At 43.1% G+C, this 18,743-nt stretch overlaps 1 protein-coding gene across 6 annotated transcripts in view; it reads right to left on the bottom strand.

The window, feature by feature from the left end:
- The window catches only part of STRBP (spermatid perinuclear RNA binding protein), a 518,214-nt gene that overhangs the window by 35,699 nt on the left and 463,772 nt on the right, over nt 1-18,743 (bottom strand). For all 6 annotated transcript variants that reach the window (XM_086921075.1, XM_086921077.1, XM_086921076.1 and 3 more), the window contains one exon: nt 12,283-12,327. In XM_086921075.1, the coding sequence (XP_086777201.1) occupies nt 12,283-12,327 (45 nt within the window). The remainder of the gene's footprint in view (nt 1-12,282; nt 12,328-18,743) is intronic.

The following is an 18,743-nucleotide window of genomic DNA, read 5'->3' as shown; positions in this document are numbered from 1 at the left end:
ATGACCTCCGAAGAGGCCCGCTCCCCCTCCAGCAATATCTTCCTCACTTCTTCTTTAGAGGAATCTTGTAATTCCTCCACAAACGGAGAAAGGTTGCACCACATCTGGCGATCGTAACGTCCCAGAATTGCTAAAGCATTAGCTGCCCTAACCAGAAGACTGGCCATTGCGGAGAATCTTTTACCCACATTGTCCAGGCGCCTGCCCTCCTTTTCTGGTGGTGTAGTTAGCGGTGTGGACGGATTTTTAGATTTGCTCTGGGCGGCCTGAGAAATGACCGAGCCCGGTTTTGGTTGACCAAGCAGACACGCCGGACTTCCATCTGGTGCTTTGTACTTTTTCTCCAGTCTTGGTAGCACCGGGAGGACTGTGGCCGGGTTATGAATAGCCTTCAGGGCCTCAGACCAGACATGCTCAATTATTGGTATGGAACGTACCGATTTCCTGAATGGTTCCTTAAAATCATATAAGAAACATTCGGACTGAACCGTGGTCACTGGGAGACCAAATCTCTTGGAAGCCCGTTCCATCAGGTTGTGAAAACCTCCAACGTCCGCTGGAGGTGAGGTAGCGTTATCTGGATCAGCGACGTCTGGATCCCGTGGGTCATTTGGATTCCAATCCACTTGTTGGTCTTGGTCAGGATCCACTTGTTGGTCCGCATCAGAAGAGGCAGTATCATCATCTGTGTCATGCACCTGCACCACTTCTTGTGGGCGCTCTTCAGGCGCAGTGGTACTCTCTTTTGGAGGCAAAGAGTGTTCTGCCACAGGCTGTAACGATTGAGGCGGAGGCGTCGGGGGACGCACTCGTTGAGCTTCTTGGGGAGTAGGGAAACGCTTCCCCAAACGCGTCCTGCAACATAAGTTGTAGATCCGTAATCAAACTGGATGGCATCGCCACCATCCCTTCTTGCGACTGACGTGAAGGCTTCTGCAAAGGCATTTGCCTGGTAGTTGTGTCCTCTTCCCCATAGTAATGATCAGGAACATAGTGTTGGTGTTCCATCTCTCCTTCCTCAGAACTAACATCCTGAACCTTAACTTGTAGGTCAGAAGGGCTATACGCTTGTCCGAACTCGCTAAAAGTCTCTTCATCAGAGTCGTCATCCAACAGAAGACTAGGTGGAAGTTTTGGAACCTGTCGCGGAGACGTCATCTCTGGTGTTATCTGCTTCCTTCTGCGCGAAAAAACAGGTTTTTCAGATGAGTCCGTCGTCGACGACATCGTCGACGAGGTCGTTGTCGTCGACGGTAACTCTTTAAAGGACTGCATCGTCGACGGAAGCGCCGACGAAGATACTGCTCTCGTTGTCGAGGATTGCGTCGTCGACGAGCAGAAACTCATAGTCGACGATGGAAGGAGCGTCGACGGGATCGTCGACGACTCGTCGTCAGCATCATGGAAACAGGAGTCGTCGACATGGTCGTCGACGGTATTCAAGACACCTGATGCCTGTTCGTCGTCGACGTCGTCCTCGTCGTCGTCATCGCCGTCGAAGCCATCTTTGCTGTCATCGTCGTCGACGTGGAGAAGGTGATCTTCGTCGACGACGAACAGGCATCAGGTGTCTTGAATACCGTCGACGGTGCAGGCGTCGTCGACGCAGCCGTCGTCGACGAGCCCGTCGACGGGGCAACTTTCACAGAGATATCCTTTTTTACAGACGTCGTCCACGTACCTGTGTTTTTCACCGTCGACGGCCGCTGTTTCTTGTCCGAAATGACCTCCTGTGCTGAAGTAGAAGGTTTCTTGACCCCTCTATCCTTCTCAGAGGGAGGTGAAGAGATAGTAGTAACCTTTTTCACCTTTTTTGAGGGTTGCGACTCCTCAGGCTTACCCTGCCTCTCCTTTTCACCGTGGTGAGGAGATTTTTGGGAAGCAGGCCTGTCAGACCTATCAGAGGTCCCTGGTAAGGCCTTGTGAAGGGACTCGCCTGAAGTAGAAGGGGGAGACCTACCCCTCTTCTGAGACTTCTTAGATGACACCACCGACGAGGAGCCCTCACTGTCTGAAGACACAATGTCTTTACGGTCCTTCATCTTCTGAAGCCATGTGAGGAGACGTCCTTCCCTGTCCCTCAAGGTCTTCGATGAGAAGGTTCTGCAAATCTGGCAGTTTGTAGGTTTATGGTCCGGATACAGGCAGTATATACAGTCCATATGTTTGTCTTCGACAAACAACCTCTTCTTGGAGCAAGTAGCACAGGTTCTAAAAAGGGCTTTTTTCTCCTCGTCAGACATGACTGAAAGAAATCCAAGTTGTTGAAAAAATTAGTTTAGAATTGAAGAAACTGAACAGAGCTCAATGGAGACTCCCTTGCACAACGTGCAGTAGAAAATCTGAGGCTCTGAGCTTCTCTCAGGAAGGTTCTATGGGGTGAGGCTGCTCTGATTGGCTACTGCAAAAGTTTGGTCTCTTTTACAAAAAGAGGTGGATAAGCTACAAAATGAGATGAGGCCTAGGCCTATTTTTTCACTTTGTGCTTACTACTATGGTATTTTCTATTTAGCGAGGCTCCCATTCCGACGATGGGGAATGATACAAAGCATGGGAATCTATGAAAGTTCCAATACTGGGGCAAGATTTGAATCCGACCAAATTCGTAACACACATTAAGCCCTCAAGCAACCATCAGAAAATATTGGCTGCCTAAGAGTTTAGAGGGGTCGGGCATTTCTTCCCAGAAATACTGGAGGCACCTCCTAAACCAAAAGCTTCCAGGTGTGAAGTAGCCTTTTCACCCAAGAGGTGAAAACCACAGAAGGGCAACACCAGTAAGGGCATCCTGAACATCCCCAGGAGTTTGGAGCAGCATAAATTGGCAAAGTGATGCAGGGAAACAACCTATGGATTGGCTAATGTCTGGCAGCACCAAACACATCATGCACCACATCTGCAAAGAGGCTGCTTACAGGATGTGGGAGGAGTAGTAAAGGAGTAATAGGCCAACAATCACATGGCAGTACAAGAACAGTGGGTGAAATCACTGATCAAGGACACTGTCCTTCCTAATGCATCCACATGTCACTACTCCTCAGGCAGAGGAAGGAGAAAAAGGGTCATTGGAAATGGGAAGCAAAGAGAGAGGGCCATACTAAGTCATCTACGAGTGGTACAGATAACAAAAATAAAACTGGTCCACGCCCCGAGCTGGGCAATTTTAGGGCGTGATCTGAGAGCTAATAGCTGGAGCTTGGCAGGCTTGCCACCGATTGCTCAAACAGGTATCCTAAGTGCCCCTGATAAAGGCGAGACGGGTACCTGTGAGCAGGAACAAGGCTGTAGGGTTTCTGGTATTAAGTAGGTCTCCACCTTTATTATAGGTAGGGGTAATTCAAAGACTTAAGCTGCCTTACGTAGGTAGGAATGAAGGACAGGATGATCTCCAAGGACGATCTTGGTACTCAAAGATCAAACCTCGGCAGAATGGCAATACAAGAAGTGCCCCTTTCATAGAGTCAGAGGAAGGAGAAAAGGGCCATCCCCATCCTCAACAGCGACATCAGCTTGCAACTGTATGATGGGCAAAGGCTCAAAGCTGGTACAGGAGTTGCTAGAACCCCAGCCGCACTTCTAGGCTCATCATCTATGCAATCTTGACTGACCCAGTGTCATTCCATAGAATAGGGAGAAGGAGGTTGAGTTGAGGACGCATTCCTCTGTGCCAATGACAGTATCAAAAAAACACCACTGGGTATGGGCTCCCAACAGCAAGGCCAAGCCACTGGCTACTACACTACAACTAACAGAGACTATACCGACGTAGGAACAAACAACAACAACAACATTGTTGTTGTTTGAATTGAGATACCTTTGTGGTAGGTAGGATAAGGTTCCTACGTTGGTATCGTCTGTTAGTTTGAAACAAGGGTGATTGAATGGTGAGTGTGGAGTGATTGTTCCAGAATGTCAGAAAACAAAACCTTTGCTTACAGCGAGGATCATATTAAGAACTTATTAGCAGCTCCCCCACTTTTTGCTTCTGCAAGTATCTCAGCTCAAAATCAGAACGAAACTGACAAATTGGTCAGACTTAACAAAAAACAAATTCATACAGACCTGCACGGACATTTTCTCCTACAACATTTACGGTCAGGAACAATTCCTGATGGACTTCAAATTAAAAACGTATCTGATTTTCACGGAGCACCCAATTTACAAAAAGGGCTACAGTTACATCGAAAATAAATGTAGCCGTGACCTCATGGTCTTGACTGTAGAAACCGCTCAACGACTATCCAAAGCTCAATTAGAAGAAATGGCTAGTTGGGAAACTGCTATTTCAACCAATCAGCAAATAGTGGATGCCGATTCCTTATTGGAAAAAGTAGAAAAAGAAATTGGAGACTTTAAGGATTACACTATAAATCAAAAAAACAATCAATTTGAGAAGGACAAGAAGAACTTTCATTTAGGAAAAGTCTACCCGTATCTACAGTTGGACTTTTACACAAGACCAGAATCACATAAACACTTACAAGAATATCAAGGGAAGTCAACAAACAATGTTATCACTTTTTCGGATACATCATCTTCTGGTAGCCGCAGTGAAGGAGATAATTCAGACCCCCGTAGGATTAACAATAGAAGGGGTCCTTATCAACAGCCTCAACAGGGGCCTTTTTTAGGAAGAGGCCAAACGAAACCCAGAGCAAAAGTACGATACAATTACCAACCATGGGAAATGTCGACTCGTCGACACAATTACAAGAGCTAACAATCTCCCCTATATTCAATCTTTCCTAAAAAATTCTAACAAACAAGGAAGAAAGTGTACTTCAGAAGGGGTTGTCATTTCTTCCAACAAAAATGACAAATGTTGTGAAACTAAAAACGGAAGCAATAGAATTTTGTCACAAAATTCGATTAAAAACATTCTTTAGTGACAGCCCATTTGACTCTGGATCAGAAACAACGGGGTTCTGAAACAAATCAGTATTTTGTCCTCCATCAAATAAGGTACCCAAAGAGGTGATCACCTTTGAAAGAACTATTTTATCTGCCATTACGGATATGGAAAAAAAGAAAAAGTGGATTAAACATAACATGACTAAATTGCAGTCAGATGCACTGATAAACCTGAAAAAAAGACACGTCTGTGATTATCAAGCAAGCAGACAAGGATGGCTCGATTGTAGTCTGGGACGGCACCCTATATATAATAGAAGTGAAAAGACAACTAAACGATGCCACATGCTATCGGAAAATCAATAAGGATCCAACATTTGAATTAAAAAATCAACTCCATGCATTTATTGATGAGGCGAACAACGATGGTTTCTTAGGCAAAAAAGAAATGGAATATCTAAAAAACAAAAACCTGCGGATTCCGCTTTTTTATGTTTTACCAAAGAAACATAAAAATGAAAGTACACCGCCTGGACGACCTATAGTGTCCGGTTGTGAATCTTTACTAGAACCCATCGCTAAATTTGTTGATTTCTTTTTAAAGCCTTTTCTACCAAAGGTCAAATCATACATAAAAGACACAACAGACTTCATCAATAAACTGTCATGCATTAACTTTGAGGAGAACAACCATTGGTTAGTGACCATGGACATAAAGTCCTTATACACACAAATTCCACAAGACGAAGGATTGCTTGTGTTGGAGTCGGTCCTAGAATCAAGAGACAAACCACAAAAGATACCCACCGAGTTCATCATGAAATTAGCAGAATTTATATTAAAAAAGAACTACTTTAATTTCGATGGCGATTTCTACTTTCAAACTGGCGGAGTCGCCATGGGATGCCCGTTTGCACCAGAGCTGGCAATTATTTTCATGTCAAGCTATGAAGAAACCTTCATTTATCAAAATAATCCATATGAAAGATGGATTAAACATTGGAGTCGTTACATAGACAATATTTTTTTTCGTATGGACGGGCACGGAAAAAGACTTATTAAAGTTCCACGATTGGGTCAATAACAGAATACAAGAGATTAAATTCAGCCTTAATCACTCAAAAAGACGAATGCCAATCCTGGATGTTGAAATTTATCAGTCAGAGGGAGGTCTAGCAACCATCCCCGCAGCCTTAAGGAAATCAATATCTTAGAATTCGTCGAAATTGCCAATACAAGGATGAATACATGAAGCATGCTACGAAATTGATGGGCAATTTATTACAACGTGGTTCCCCAAAAAACTCCTAAAAAGATCAATGAAAAGAGCGTTTCGGACACCACAGGAATGCCTCTTAGAAAGAAGAACTCAAAAAGAACAAGATCGAATGGTATTAGTATCAACATATTGCCCAAATTCTAATATGCTAAAGAAAGTAGTGAACAACAATTGACATTTGATACACAATCTGGACACTTCCTTAAACAATCCACCATTGTTCGCATTTAAAAAGTATACCAGCATAGCTAACAGACTAGTGCGACCAGCCCTATCAAAAAAAGAACAGACGACTTTAAGAACAATGATCGGCTTACCCCCGATACAGGGTCACCATAAATGCAGAGGATGCCCCTGCTGTCCATCTACTGAAGAAGGGACCGTCTTCAAACATAATGATATGATATGGAAAAATGAGACATTTACCAACTGTAGGTCCCGTTTTGTAATTTATGGAGTGAAATGCCCCTGCAACCTATTATATATAGGAAAAACTAATCAAGAAGTACGAACCAGAATTCAACAACATAAATCCAGAATAGAAAAGAATGTGCAAACTGCCCCGTTGGTAAATCATTGGCCGTTGAATAATCACTCTGATACAGACTTACGCTGGACGGTAATCTCAAAAGTCGAGCAAGACTGGAGAGGTGGGGACCTGGTAGTAAAACTAGCAAGGAGAGAAGCAATGCTGATAGTGAAGTTCAACTCTGCAGTACATGGATTAAATGAACTCACCGAAATTTATAAACTGAACTGAACTAAGCTGGATGCAATGCGAATGGTTGCAAAGGGGACAAAAGGGCAAAAACAGTGGAGGACCGGTAGGGGTAGAAAAAAGAAAATCTCGAAGGATCAACAGTTTGGAGTTAAATAAGAAAATAATATGAGGTCAAATTGAATTTAAAAATAAATCGACACATACTACACAGTTTTTTGTATATACACGAATGAATAGAGAAACAAGTCACCCGACTAATCGAAGGTAATTGTGGGACACCAAAAGATGGCGAAAGGATCAAGATTCCGGTACCCTTAAAATAAACAATAATGGAAATATGCAGCTACATAAAGCATAGTATAGGATATTTAAAGATGGTGCCCGTGGTCGGAAAACTTTATCACATGACAAGTGAGCCCTCACATAAATAGAGCAAAACAGTATGGGACCCGTTTGGCGAAACGGAAGCAGTTGAATGTCAACATATATCTAGTAAAATACATCGGACAGAGTCGGCTGATTAAAGTATGACGGAATTTGCAGATTCACAAATGTTAATTAACATACGCAACCTTGTTCGAAACATACTGTTATATGAAGCACAGTACTGTACATTCTAAGATGGCACCTGGATGCGAGATAAACAAACACCATGGTACAAACTACATTTCCCAAGAGCCCTTTCGAAACCAGGAAGTGGCTTCCATGCACTAAAACGGGCGTCTTGGCACAAACAATCACAGATCGCATCATGATCGTCAAACCGGAATCCATTTCTCGGAGAACTGCCGTCAACTTGTAGGTGAGCTAAGGTCCCTGGTAGCCGCCGACCCCCCCACTTGCACACTGCATTTAAAATACATGCGCAGAGGTCTAATAAAAACTCCTGTTTCCTTCGCACATGGCCAATTGATTTTCACCCCGCTACACACCGTCGAAACAACCACGCAAAGTAAGATAAATGCTTGCTACTTCATTTCCAAGTTTTGAAAGTATCGACCTCAACACAAAACTGAGAATAGCGATTTAATTTCTCCACGTCCCCCATTAGGTATTGGACTGCAGGGTTGCTTCCCATACAACAACTTTTTCATAGAGGAGTGATTGAGTTACACGTAAGTGGCTAGATTGAGCTTATAAACAAGCACAGTTAAATGCGAAGTCATGTGAGGCTAAATCTGGTCCTTTATCTACTTTCTGGTTGTAGATTGCTCAGCGTCGTGGGCGAGTCACAAGCCTTTTTTTCTGTACTAGAGAGGTAAGAAGCACCTGGCTTAGGTGGAGGAGCTAAACTAAAAAATGCTGACACAAGAATATCATATTAAAGAAAGGTTTTGTCTTTCTTTATTTTACAGCATGGTCCTGATAAGAACTCCATAAACAGTGTTGAGTTCGAAATGCGTAGACCGCTATATGAGCCATAAGATTTTTTCAAGAAATACCCTTATTTACTATAAAAGAAAAACAATTTGATCTATGGTGTTTCCAATAATGCAATTTTAATGTACATAATAATTTTTTGCTGTGTGTGAATGTGGAAGATGGTATGAGTGAGGTATGGACTTGTGGTTTCAATGTATATGAATGTATAGTACTTTTTGAATTTTGAGGAATATGATATGTATTGTATAGGTGTGTTCTTCTAAAATGTTAAATTGGTGAAAATTCAACCAAAATTAATGAATATGAAATAAAATGAGAAAATAAAGATTCATTCATGAAACAAGGCGTCGCGACACAATGTTTAATTCATAGGTAGTGAGAGATTTAGTATAAATAAGGTGAACAGTATTGGCAATTCCTTTGTTTTGATAATGACAGTATCAAAGCAAAGAAACTAATGAGGTTTCTTCCAGCAGAACCACAACAGTCAAGGTAGAATCATCGTTGACAAGACCATGTAGGTCGTCAAATGCCGGTGTAGGAGCCACTGGTGCAGGCGAGATCGAAAGAGTAAAGTACCTTGGGGTATAGAGTCACACCAGAGAGGGCCCACGGAGGGTGGAACATTACTAGCAACATCACCACCTGAGATGGATCAGTGTCAGGCAATCTGAGGAGTGTGTGACAGAACGAGGCAATGAGCCAGAATGGAGCCAGGCACTGGCATCAGGCCTCTATCCAACTGATCCAAATGAGTGAAATGGGGTTGAGAAGGAGACCTTCCCAATTAATGGGCTGGGGGAAGTAGGGGAGGGAAGAGGGGAGACTCCCGTCAAGTGAATAGATGTGAAACAGCTGTCAGATACAGGGCCCAACCAAAAAGTAATCTGCCCAGATTCACCCTCTCCTGGGCTGTCACTTGAAGACATCTGAATGCCCACTGAAAGGAGATTAAGATGAGATGAGGTGAAGCAGGACACCTACAAGCCTAGAGGAAATGTGTGTCCCTAAACCCCAATCACTGGAACTACAAGAAAATCCAAGGAGAAAAAAAAAAAGAAACCAACATCAGCCTGCTGGATGCCACCTTGTATGGCTCTGTGAGATCACATCTGGGGAGGAGACTAAGCCGAGATGGAGCCATGGCCCCACTTGCTAGCGAAGGAGAACTATTTCAAGTTTCTGGTTCTAATACAGCACTTAGGAGGATTCATGAAGCAAGCAATCTGCAGATATACGTATGCTTCAGAACCATGATATGCTCTCCGAGTATAAACTTGCCGGCAGATGGTCTGACTCTCGTATTCTTACGCTCAACGTTGAAAATTAGATGTCTCAGGCCTGAAGGGTACTTCCACATCTAGAACCTTTTACCCTCATATGCTTCTTTTTCTTCATCAAATGATGTCTCACTGTTGATCACTGATGAACATATGGCTAAAGAACCTTTAACTCCGCATGAAATGGGAAATCTCAGATTCAATTTTAAAATGTCTTATTAGGTTTCCTTCTTTTGGGGACCTCAGAAGGCTTCAAGAGACTGTTGGTAGAAGGGGCCCCTTTCACCAGCTCTTTAAATGTCTAACTTTTTCTGACACTTTTACATGCCCAGTGTATATGCTCCATTGATCCCTTGTTAAACCCATAGGTGCAGCTTGGCTAAAAGTAGATTTGCTGGTGAGGTAACATTCAATCTGAAAGATCACAGATACTGAAAATATCACAGAGAACCTTCTGACCCCCGCTTTTATGTCTTTTAAGCATTCATTCTCAGGGAGTCTGTCTGAACGCTTTTCTCCTCTGACAAATGTATGTTCCATGGACAAACAAGATGATTTACTGTCAATATTAAAAGTAAAATAGCTTCTGTGTGGTTCGTTCACTAACTCCTTAAATGTTGATTTATTGATCTTCAATTCAAAATCTGGGCAGACTGTGCCGGTGTATAAAAAAGGACTCCCTGAGTACTAGATAACAATCTTGAAGTGATGCTGAGATTACGTTTAGTCACACACAAGCGACTGAAAAATGCCAATGAAGCCAGGCAACCTGTAACACAATCTGCCAATGTATGAAAGTAACAAAAAAGGAGAACGATAAGAATGTCTCCAGAACAGTGTCCAAACATTTAACTTTATGTAATTGTCTAATGTGATTCTAATGGTTACCTTGCAACACTTCCTTTACTCAATGGCTGAAGAGTAAGCTTGCTGGGAAACTCCATTAGAATAACACCAGGAGGCAGAGATACAATACAATGGACACACTGACTCGAAGATAGGATTGGCGAATGAATGAGCTCTCCTTTGGTATTATTTCCATACCAACCACACTCTCATGGGAAGTAGTGTAAAATGATCACCAGGACTCCTCAAACTTGTCCGGTTGAACAAACGTGACCCTCAGGCTGCACAGAAGCAGGCAGAGAAATACTCTTGACACCCTAGTTATGAAAGGTTTAGGCTCAAACATTGCGTTTTTTGACCTTGAGTAGGGTAGGTAGGGCTCCTAAAGTTCATCATGTCTATCCACATACTCAATTTTAAGTTTAGTTTTAAGGTAATATAAAGGTAGGAAGGAGAAGTCCAATGGATTAGTACTTTCATCAAAGGGAGTTTTGTTGCAGGCAATAACACTAACTTGGAGCCCTTAAGAAGGGCTGCCTGCCAAAACACTCTTAGGAAACAATGGTAGACAAGCAGGATGTTCCCTAGTGGCAGATAGATGAATACCAGGATGAAACAGGTGATCTAGTGAACTGTAGACAGTCTTACCATGGATGTTTATATAAGGCAAAGTAAAGACTTGGAACCACCGGATCGAATTCCCCTCTCGTCTTTTTAGAAGTTAAGTACCATGGGGAGGCCATTGCTTTCACTGGGCGCAAAAAGGCATTTGATAGATTAGACGTGTCATTCCTAGGGAAAACACTGAAGAAAAAAATGACTGCTTTCTGAAATGGATGATAGCGAGCTACAAAAACCCTACGACTTAACAGAGTGAAAGAGCAGCTCTTGCAGGAAGTTTCTGGTCCAAAGAGGAGTGTAAGAGTAGTTTATGTTCTCTCCAGTGTTCTGTCTTATTGGGTGTACCCCAGGCACGAAGAGTAGGAGGTTATCAAACAACGTGTTATAAAACTAATGAGACACTTAAAATTCCTATGGATGAACATAATATTTTGTTGATCCTTCTCGCATCAGAGACTAACGGAATGCGTACTAGTCAACTGCAGCTCCCTGTAGTTTGCATCAATCTTAAAATGAATATGTATAAATAAAAAAACATTAATTTAGCTCTGCTGGTACTTGTCACCTAGCAATTGAATTAAAGAATGTTGCCACCCCATCTTATTCTGTGCAGTTTCTGTTGTGGCAAGAATTTTTTTTTATTGAAATTTTAATTATATATGATTAAATATGTATGGCTTTGGTAATGCCAAGAATTTGTCACAGACTTCTGTAGTCCAAAAGTATGGTAGTTTAGTGAAGAACAACTGAATGTCAGGGGTCTCGCCTATGAAAGTACCTAGGAAGCCCTGAGAAGTAATGTTGCTTCCTTTGCATGAATGTTGCGGTGACCTTTTCCATAGTGCCCTGTTGGCTATTAGGGAATCTTAAATTATTCCATATCTGAAAGAAAAAATGCTCCATAAAAGACATTAAGTGCTTTGTATAAATTCATGCAGTCTATCGTCATGAATTTCAACGTTTCCTAATCTAATGGTGTCTTATCAAGAAATCTACTTTCCCTCACCTTTCATCTCAACCTCCCTTTTAGGTATGGCACAATTCTCACTTGTTCCATATTCCTTCCACAATATTGTTTTCAGGCTAAAATAAAGCTTTAGAAACAGCCAAGGAAGAAGTCCTTAATGATCAGAAGAGAGGAAAGTACAGAAAGGATGTTTTCCTAGAATGACTCAAGGAGGGTCAAAGAAACAGTCCGGTAAAATAGAAGTATTGGGTTTTCCTCTGCATTTCATCACATATAGGTGTAAAAACATCATTATCCAAGAATAAAAACATATTTTGACTGATGCACTTCATACCAAAGGCTGGTGCTGCAGTGCTGTATCCATATGGTGCCCCATAACCTAGAAAAAGAAAAGAACAGTATGCTTTTGTCATAAGGAAACACTTATAGCAAACGTCTGTGTAATTTTGACAAGCTAACAGATGAAATAAGTTATTTATCTTTAACTTTAGTTCTCCAGTATTGGCATCTTTCAAATAGTTACATGCTTGAATCATTCCCCATCATCAAAGTGGGAGCTCCACAGTATAATTAGGAAGCAGTACAGTTCAATACATAGCCTATAATGGCTGGAAAACATTCACTTCATTAACTTAACCACATCATTTATTAAGAACCAAATGTCAGCCAATCAGGAAATAGCCCTCTAGAAGAGGACGAGGGTGGGAGCACACTGCCTCGCATCCAAACACTCAACTCGCTCCAATGCATCATGGTAAATGCAGTGCATAATAACACTTACATCAGCAATAGTCTTTAATTGTTCACCCTTGTTGGAGCAGCCTGTGCTGAGTAGGTATAGACAAGTGTTTCTGGATTTATTTCTTCATCAGTAGAGATCAACAACTCATTTTCGGGGTGCTGGAAATGGTGCCCAAAGTCTTCTCTGGTCTCTGTGCCACTTACTGGGTGCAGATGCATGAACACAAGCCGGTCAGTTCAGTAGCTCAAGGGAGCGTAGGTGATTAGATCCAAAACCCACCAGTCTGTTATCAGTTTCCATTGATGTAAATAATTTGAGATTCTGGCCCAAATTGTTTGGTGGGATAGAGAGGGTGTAACCGGCACCAATGATTCGTCACTGTTTTCTACCAGTGCCCCCTTCCTTGATAAGTTCGCTTTCTTCTATGAGCTTGTTATAAGCTGCTGTTGGTGGTTGTCTGAATTATTATTTAGGACATGAAGGTCAATACTGCAGCTGAAAGGGCTGATATTGCTGATATCTATATGACTGATATCCCTCCCTGTATGAAAATAACCTTCTTCCTCTTCGAAAAGATTTTTCTCATCTGTAAAGTACCTAAAGATTTTGTGTTATCTGTGCCTTCTTTAATCGCCTGTAGGGCATTGTCCACATGTTTGCCAAACACTGCTTCCTAATCATATGGCATTTCAAAGATTCTAAGCTGGATTTCTAATCTGAGCTATGCGGCTTTCAAACATCCTTGCTTTCCAAGAACAGTTCCCGCAAGGTGGCGAAAACCCGTTGATGCGATATCCATTGCACAGTCTATCATTTGTGAGGAAGTTCTTTCCCATTCTTGTAGGATCTTTTTTGCTTTTCCTCTTACACCTTCGGGCAAGGGATCTATGTATGCGACGATGTCTTATCACATTTGCCTGGCATATTGGCCAAGAATAGCTAATGAATTGGCGACTCGAACAGTAGTTGCAGCCATAGTAGAAAATTGTTTCCCTATGTTATCCAAGCACCGGCCTTCTCTATGAAGTGATGTTGAAAATGGCGTAGACAGATTCTTAGATCGATGTTGAAGTGCTTGTGTTACAACAGAATCTGGTATTGGATGACCAATCGCATGCAGGTGAATTTTCTGGTGCTTTATATTTTTTTATCTAGTCTAGATAAAACCGCAAAGACTGTAAATGTGTTCTTAATTATTTTAACCCCTTTCTCGATAATAAAATCTACAATAGGGATTGTCTTTACTGATTTTTTAGCAGGTTTATTGAAGTTGTATGAAAAAAATGATTGTTTGACAGTCAATGGTAATTGAAACATCTTCGCAGCTTTATTAATCAAATTATGAAATCCTCCAATGTCATCTGGTAGGGAATCCGCCAGTTGTGGTGCCGGCAGAGATGGTGCTGGAATTAGGTAATCATCTCATTCACTGGATGTTAACTGCTTTTCAGGTTTTCCCCCTTCTTTACCCTCATCCGAGGGTACTCCATCTCATGTAGGTGACACTGCAATGTTTGAAGTTGGTGTTCTTCAGAGTGTCAGAGGCATAGGTAAAGTATGCGGTATGCACAGAGTGGGGCTTTGTACTTGAGTGGATTTTGGCGTCCTCAATGGCTGTGATGGAGATGCAGCCTTTGTAGGTTCCGGACCTTCCTGTACTAATCCTGCAACATACCTGGGAGGTCGTTCACTAAAGTTATTGCCACCTGAGCTATGTCCCCTTGAAGATGGTGACCATAATGTTAATATTAGTCCATATACTGAGGAGGTGTCTCTATATATTGTTATGGTCCTGAGGAATAATAATCTTCATAATATTCCTCTTTATCTTCCACCTGATATTTAACATTCAGTTCGGAAGGATTATGGACCATTTCAAATAGTCCATCGTCGACCGAATCCTCCTAATTCAGTAAGTGGGTGTGAGAGAGAGGAGGCACTTTACTTAAGGAGGTATGACCAGGCTTTAAAGTTTCAGATTGTATTCTTTTTGTTGCCGATGGTGTTATTGACAATCGAACTGTAATCTTTATCGTTGGCTAAATCCTGTTTTCCATCGCCGACAGCATCAATGGTTTCTTCATTGACAGTGCTAACGGCGAAGGTGTCGTTGTCGTAGTCCATGTGGATGTTGTCATTTTCAGTGTTGATGCCGACATTGGTGTTGATGTTGACGTCGTTATTGTTGACAATTTTGAGGTTGATGTGGCAACCATTAAGACGGAATTCTGAGTTGACAGCACTGAGGAGACCTTCTTTCATTGTAATGCCAATCTAGGTGAGGGAGTGGTAGGCTCAGATCTTATTTTATCCAAGGAGATCTTCTCCTTTTTGTATTTGTGAGTGCTCTCCTAATATTATATGCCCTCCTGAAGAATCATGATCGGTCTTTTTTTATGCCTTTTTTGGTCAGAAATTGAAGCCTCTTTAGCTTTCAATTTTTGAAATCATATAAAAAGCCTACTCGCTCTATCCTTCAGTGCCTTAGAAGAAAAGGTACAGCACTTTTTGCAATCTTTTAACTTGTGCGGAGGATATAGACAATAAATACACTCCTTATGTTGGTCTTCTGAGTGTAGTCTTTTATTTTCACATGTACCACATGTTCTGAAAAGTCCTTTCTTAGTTGATTCTGACATCCTTAGTAATCAGAGCTAGGCAGGTGCAGGTTGGAACAGGTTTTCCTGCTGAATAAGCCTCTATATAAGAGAAAACTGGTAAGAAACTATGCAGAGCTCAGGGAGACTCATCACACGAAGTCCAGTAGGAAATGTGATGGAGTGAGGCCTCTGTGGGGAGTTGTAAGAAGCTGGCTCTAAATATACTATAACAAAGTAAGGTACAGTGTGCACAGAATCCAGGGAGTCCCCAGAGGTACAGCAGAGGCTAAATTAGGTAAGTACCAATAGCTCTCTTTGTGGTAGAGTGGGTAAGCAGTTAGGCTTATCCAGAGGGTGTGTTAAGCATTTATTGGATTCACTCAAACAAGACTGATGGTACGCACTCAGAGACAGAATCCAGACCAATTAGGCAAGTATGAAAAAGGTACACTTATGATTTATTTTTAGAACCTAGCAGTACTCTGCACAGGTAAGTAAATTATACTCTCAAATGCAAGACGTTTCAAGGAAGTGCAGTTGTGGTTGAATTTGCAATCGTTTCAGGTTTGGATTGGGTTAAAAAAACTGTTTAAATTACACAATAATTACTTTTGGATTACATTGACTACTCTGTGGTATGCCTAGATACAACAGGGATCTCACAATACAAGATAAGACGGACATTTGAAGGTTTGCTGTTTAGTTACTTTTTCTTTCATACAAAAGTTCAGCTCAGAAAACCATTTAAAGGAACAAAACTTGTAACATTGGTTCCTATAGGAGAAAAGGATTAAAGGTTCTCAGGTAAATAAACAACTTACAAGCAGGAATTTAGGGGTTAGGACCAAAGTTCCCTCAAGGTCTAGGTAGGCACTCAAATTGCACCACCAGCAGCACTGGGAGGGCCAGGTGCAGAGTGCATGGTCCCAACGTCAGCCAATGAGGCTAAGGGGGCTGCTTCGGTCAGTGGCTGCTTACGAGCAGGCCACTGGGGTGTGGAAGCAAAAACTCCTGGGGTTAAGGTCAGCACTGCAGGGGCCAATAATAAGTGCATGAGCTGCACCACCTGCAGCACAGGGGGGCCGGATGCAGTGTGCCAACGAAACATCCGGGACTCTATGAATACTAATGGAGACCTTTGGTTTGGCAAAGATGCTGCAGAACTCGGGCAGGGAGACTTCCGGAAGATGACCACTGGCTGGAAAGGTGAGTATGGTTCTTAGGGGATGCCTGGACACCATTGGTTGAGCCACCCAGGGCCAGCGGGCGTTTGATGCAGGGGAGTCTTACGGCATCATGTTTTTCTTACCATCTCCGGTGTTGGGGGCCCTTCATATTGAGGCTGCAAGCGTCATCTTCACGCTTGAGAGAGGTCGGAGTGCACCAGATCCCAGGTCATGTTCGCTGGGATGGGCCACCCGAACTCGGGCGGTGGGCATCTGGTGCAGAGTGGTGCAAAATCGCAGAGCCGCCTGGATCCGGATTCTGTGGGTGAGTCTTTGTTGAGCTAATCAGGTGCTCACGGGAGACAGGGTCAGTTAGAGAAATTCAGGGTAGGTTCTCCGGGCTCTGGGAAGGCTACTGGACAAGCCGGGGTTCTTGCTGTAGGAAGGTTGAAGTCGGGACAGGCCGGTAGGGTTAGTCCCAAAGCAGTAAGTGTCTTCTTCCTGGGTCAGCACGGCTCTTCGGTCCTTTTGAGGATCGAATCTGAGGAGACAAGGTTGAGGGCTGCCCCTAAATGCTGAATTTAGGGGCATTAAAAGGTGTGTGCAGTTCTGGACCAATGAGTCCCTTCCTTGGGGTGGTTACACCCCCTATTATGCCACCCTCCACTGGGAGGAGGCATGAGCCTCTTCCTAATTGGCCGAGTCCCCTCATCTCCAAGATGAAGTGGACTGAAATGTGTACTTCACCTTGCCTCCCCAACCCGAGGGGTGGGGTTGGCAAAGATGGGCACACCTCTCCTCCTAGCTCGGTTTTCCCACCAATTATCCCGCCCAAAGTGGGGGTCAGAACTGGTGGAGGCCAGTTGCTGGAGGCAGCAAAAGGAAGGGACAGCTAACAAATAATAATAATAATCCACATTTGTAAAGCGCACAATCACCCGTAAGGGTCTCTAGGCGCTGTGGGCCGTTGGGAAGATTAAGCAAGCTATTGCCCAGAGTCACATTGTGCTGGGCTAATCTGCCGCCGGCCCAGGGGATCGAACCATGATCCCCAGATTCCGGAGTCAGGCCTTTGAAGCTTACCCTCTTGTGGACCCAGCCCGTCCTGGGGGAGGAGGCATGACACTTCTGCACAGGATAGGCTTTGTTTCTGGAACCAGAGAGCGGAGGCTCTCTACCTAGGGGTCCAAAAACCTTGTCTGATGGTGGCAAATGGCGGGCACCATTCAGAATACTCAGCAGGGTTGGTCGTTTTTCAGGGGGAATCTCTAAGATGCCCTCTGTGTGCATTTTACATTAAATCCCACACTGGCATCAGTGTGGGTTTAATGTGCTGAGAAGTTTGCTACCAAACTGCCCAGGTTTTAGTAAAGCCATTATGGAGCAGTGGAGTTCGTAATGACCAACTCCCAGACCATATACTCTTTAGGGTTTTACCACACTTAGAATGACTGAGAATGGACAGACAATTTACCCTCACCTGGGGGCTAGTGTACCCTGCTAGAGGAGTGACTTACCAAGGCCTCAGACAGTGGGTTGCAGGCATGTGTGCCATGTCAACTCTTCACTTTTCTCTGCACCAAAACACGCAGCCTGCAATGGCAGTGTGTGGGTGTTAAGGTACAAGGCCTCTAAGAGCTGCATAATAGGTGCTGAGTCCTTAGAGCCCTTCCCTGCTCGCAGTGTCCTTGGTACCCATGGTACCTTTTACAAGGGGCTTACCTGTGGCCAGAGATGTGCCAATTGTAGGTACAGCTTTGAGAAAGAACACAGGCACTTGGAACATGATTGGCAGGGACCCAGACACAACAAGTCAAAGTGCGTCATGTGTCAGACAAAAAGTGGGGAGTAACCATGCAAAAATGTACACTTCCTACAGAAGTGATCTAGAGGGTGATGTTGCCTGATTGGCTGAAGATTGGTTCTTATTAAATAATGTGGATAAGTTAATGAAGTAAATGTTTTCTGGCGGTTATAGGCTTCATATTAGACTGTACTGCTTTCTAATTAGAAAAAACAACCCAAGTTAATGGGTAAAGGATCTAGCTAATGGGTAGGGTTGGCTTTCCTGACCAAACTTGATAGGAAATGCCTACAGGAAAGAAAGAGTTCTTTCTTGAGTCCCCCTCACTCACCATGGTTTCCCCACGGTGACATGCTTCATCATTGGGGCCATCTCAGCTCTCTACGAGCTGAGGCGTGCTGCGACTTGCGAGATTACGTAGGAGCACTTAATGAAAAACTATGTTTAGTGCAAAAGTGCAAAATATTTTATTGTTGCTCCTAG

The sequence above is a fragment of the Lissotriton vulgaris genome, chromosome 5 (genome assembly GCF_964263255.1).
Source record: "Lissotriton vulgaris chromosome 5, aLisVul1.2, whole genome shotgun sequence".
Taxonomy (NCBI): domain Eukaryota; kingdom Metazoa; phylum Chordata; class Amphibia; order Caudata; family Salamandridae; genus Lissotriton; species Lissotriton vulgaris.
The sequence above is the reverse complement of the archived record's forward strand: the minus strand, read 5'-3'. Positions and strand labels throughout refer to the sequence as shown.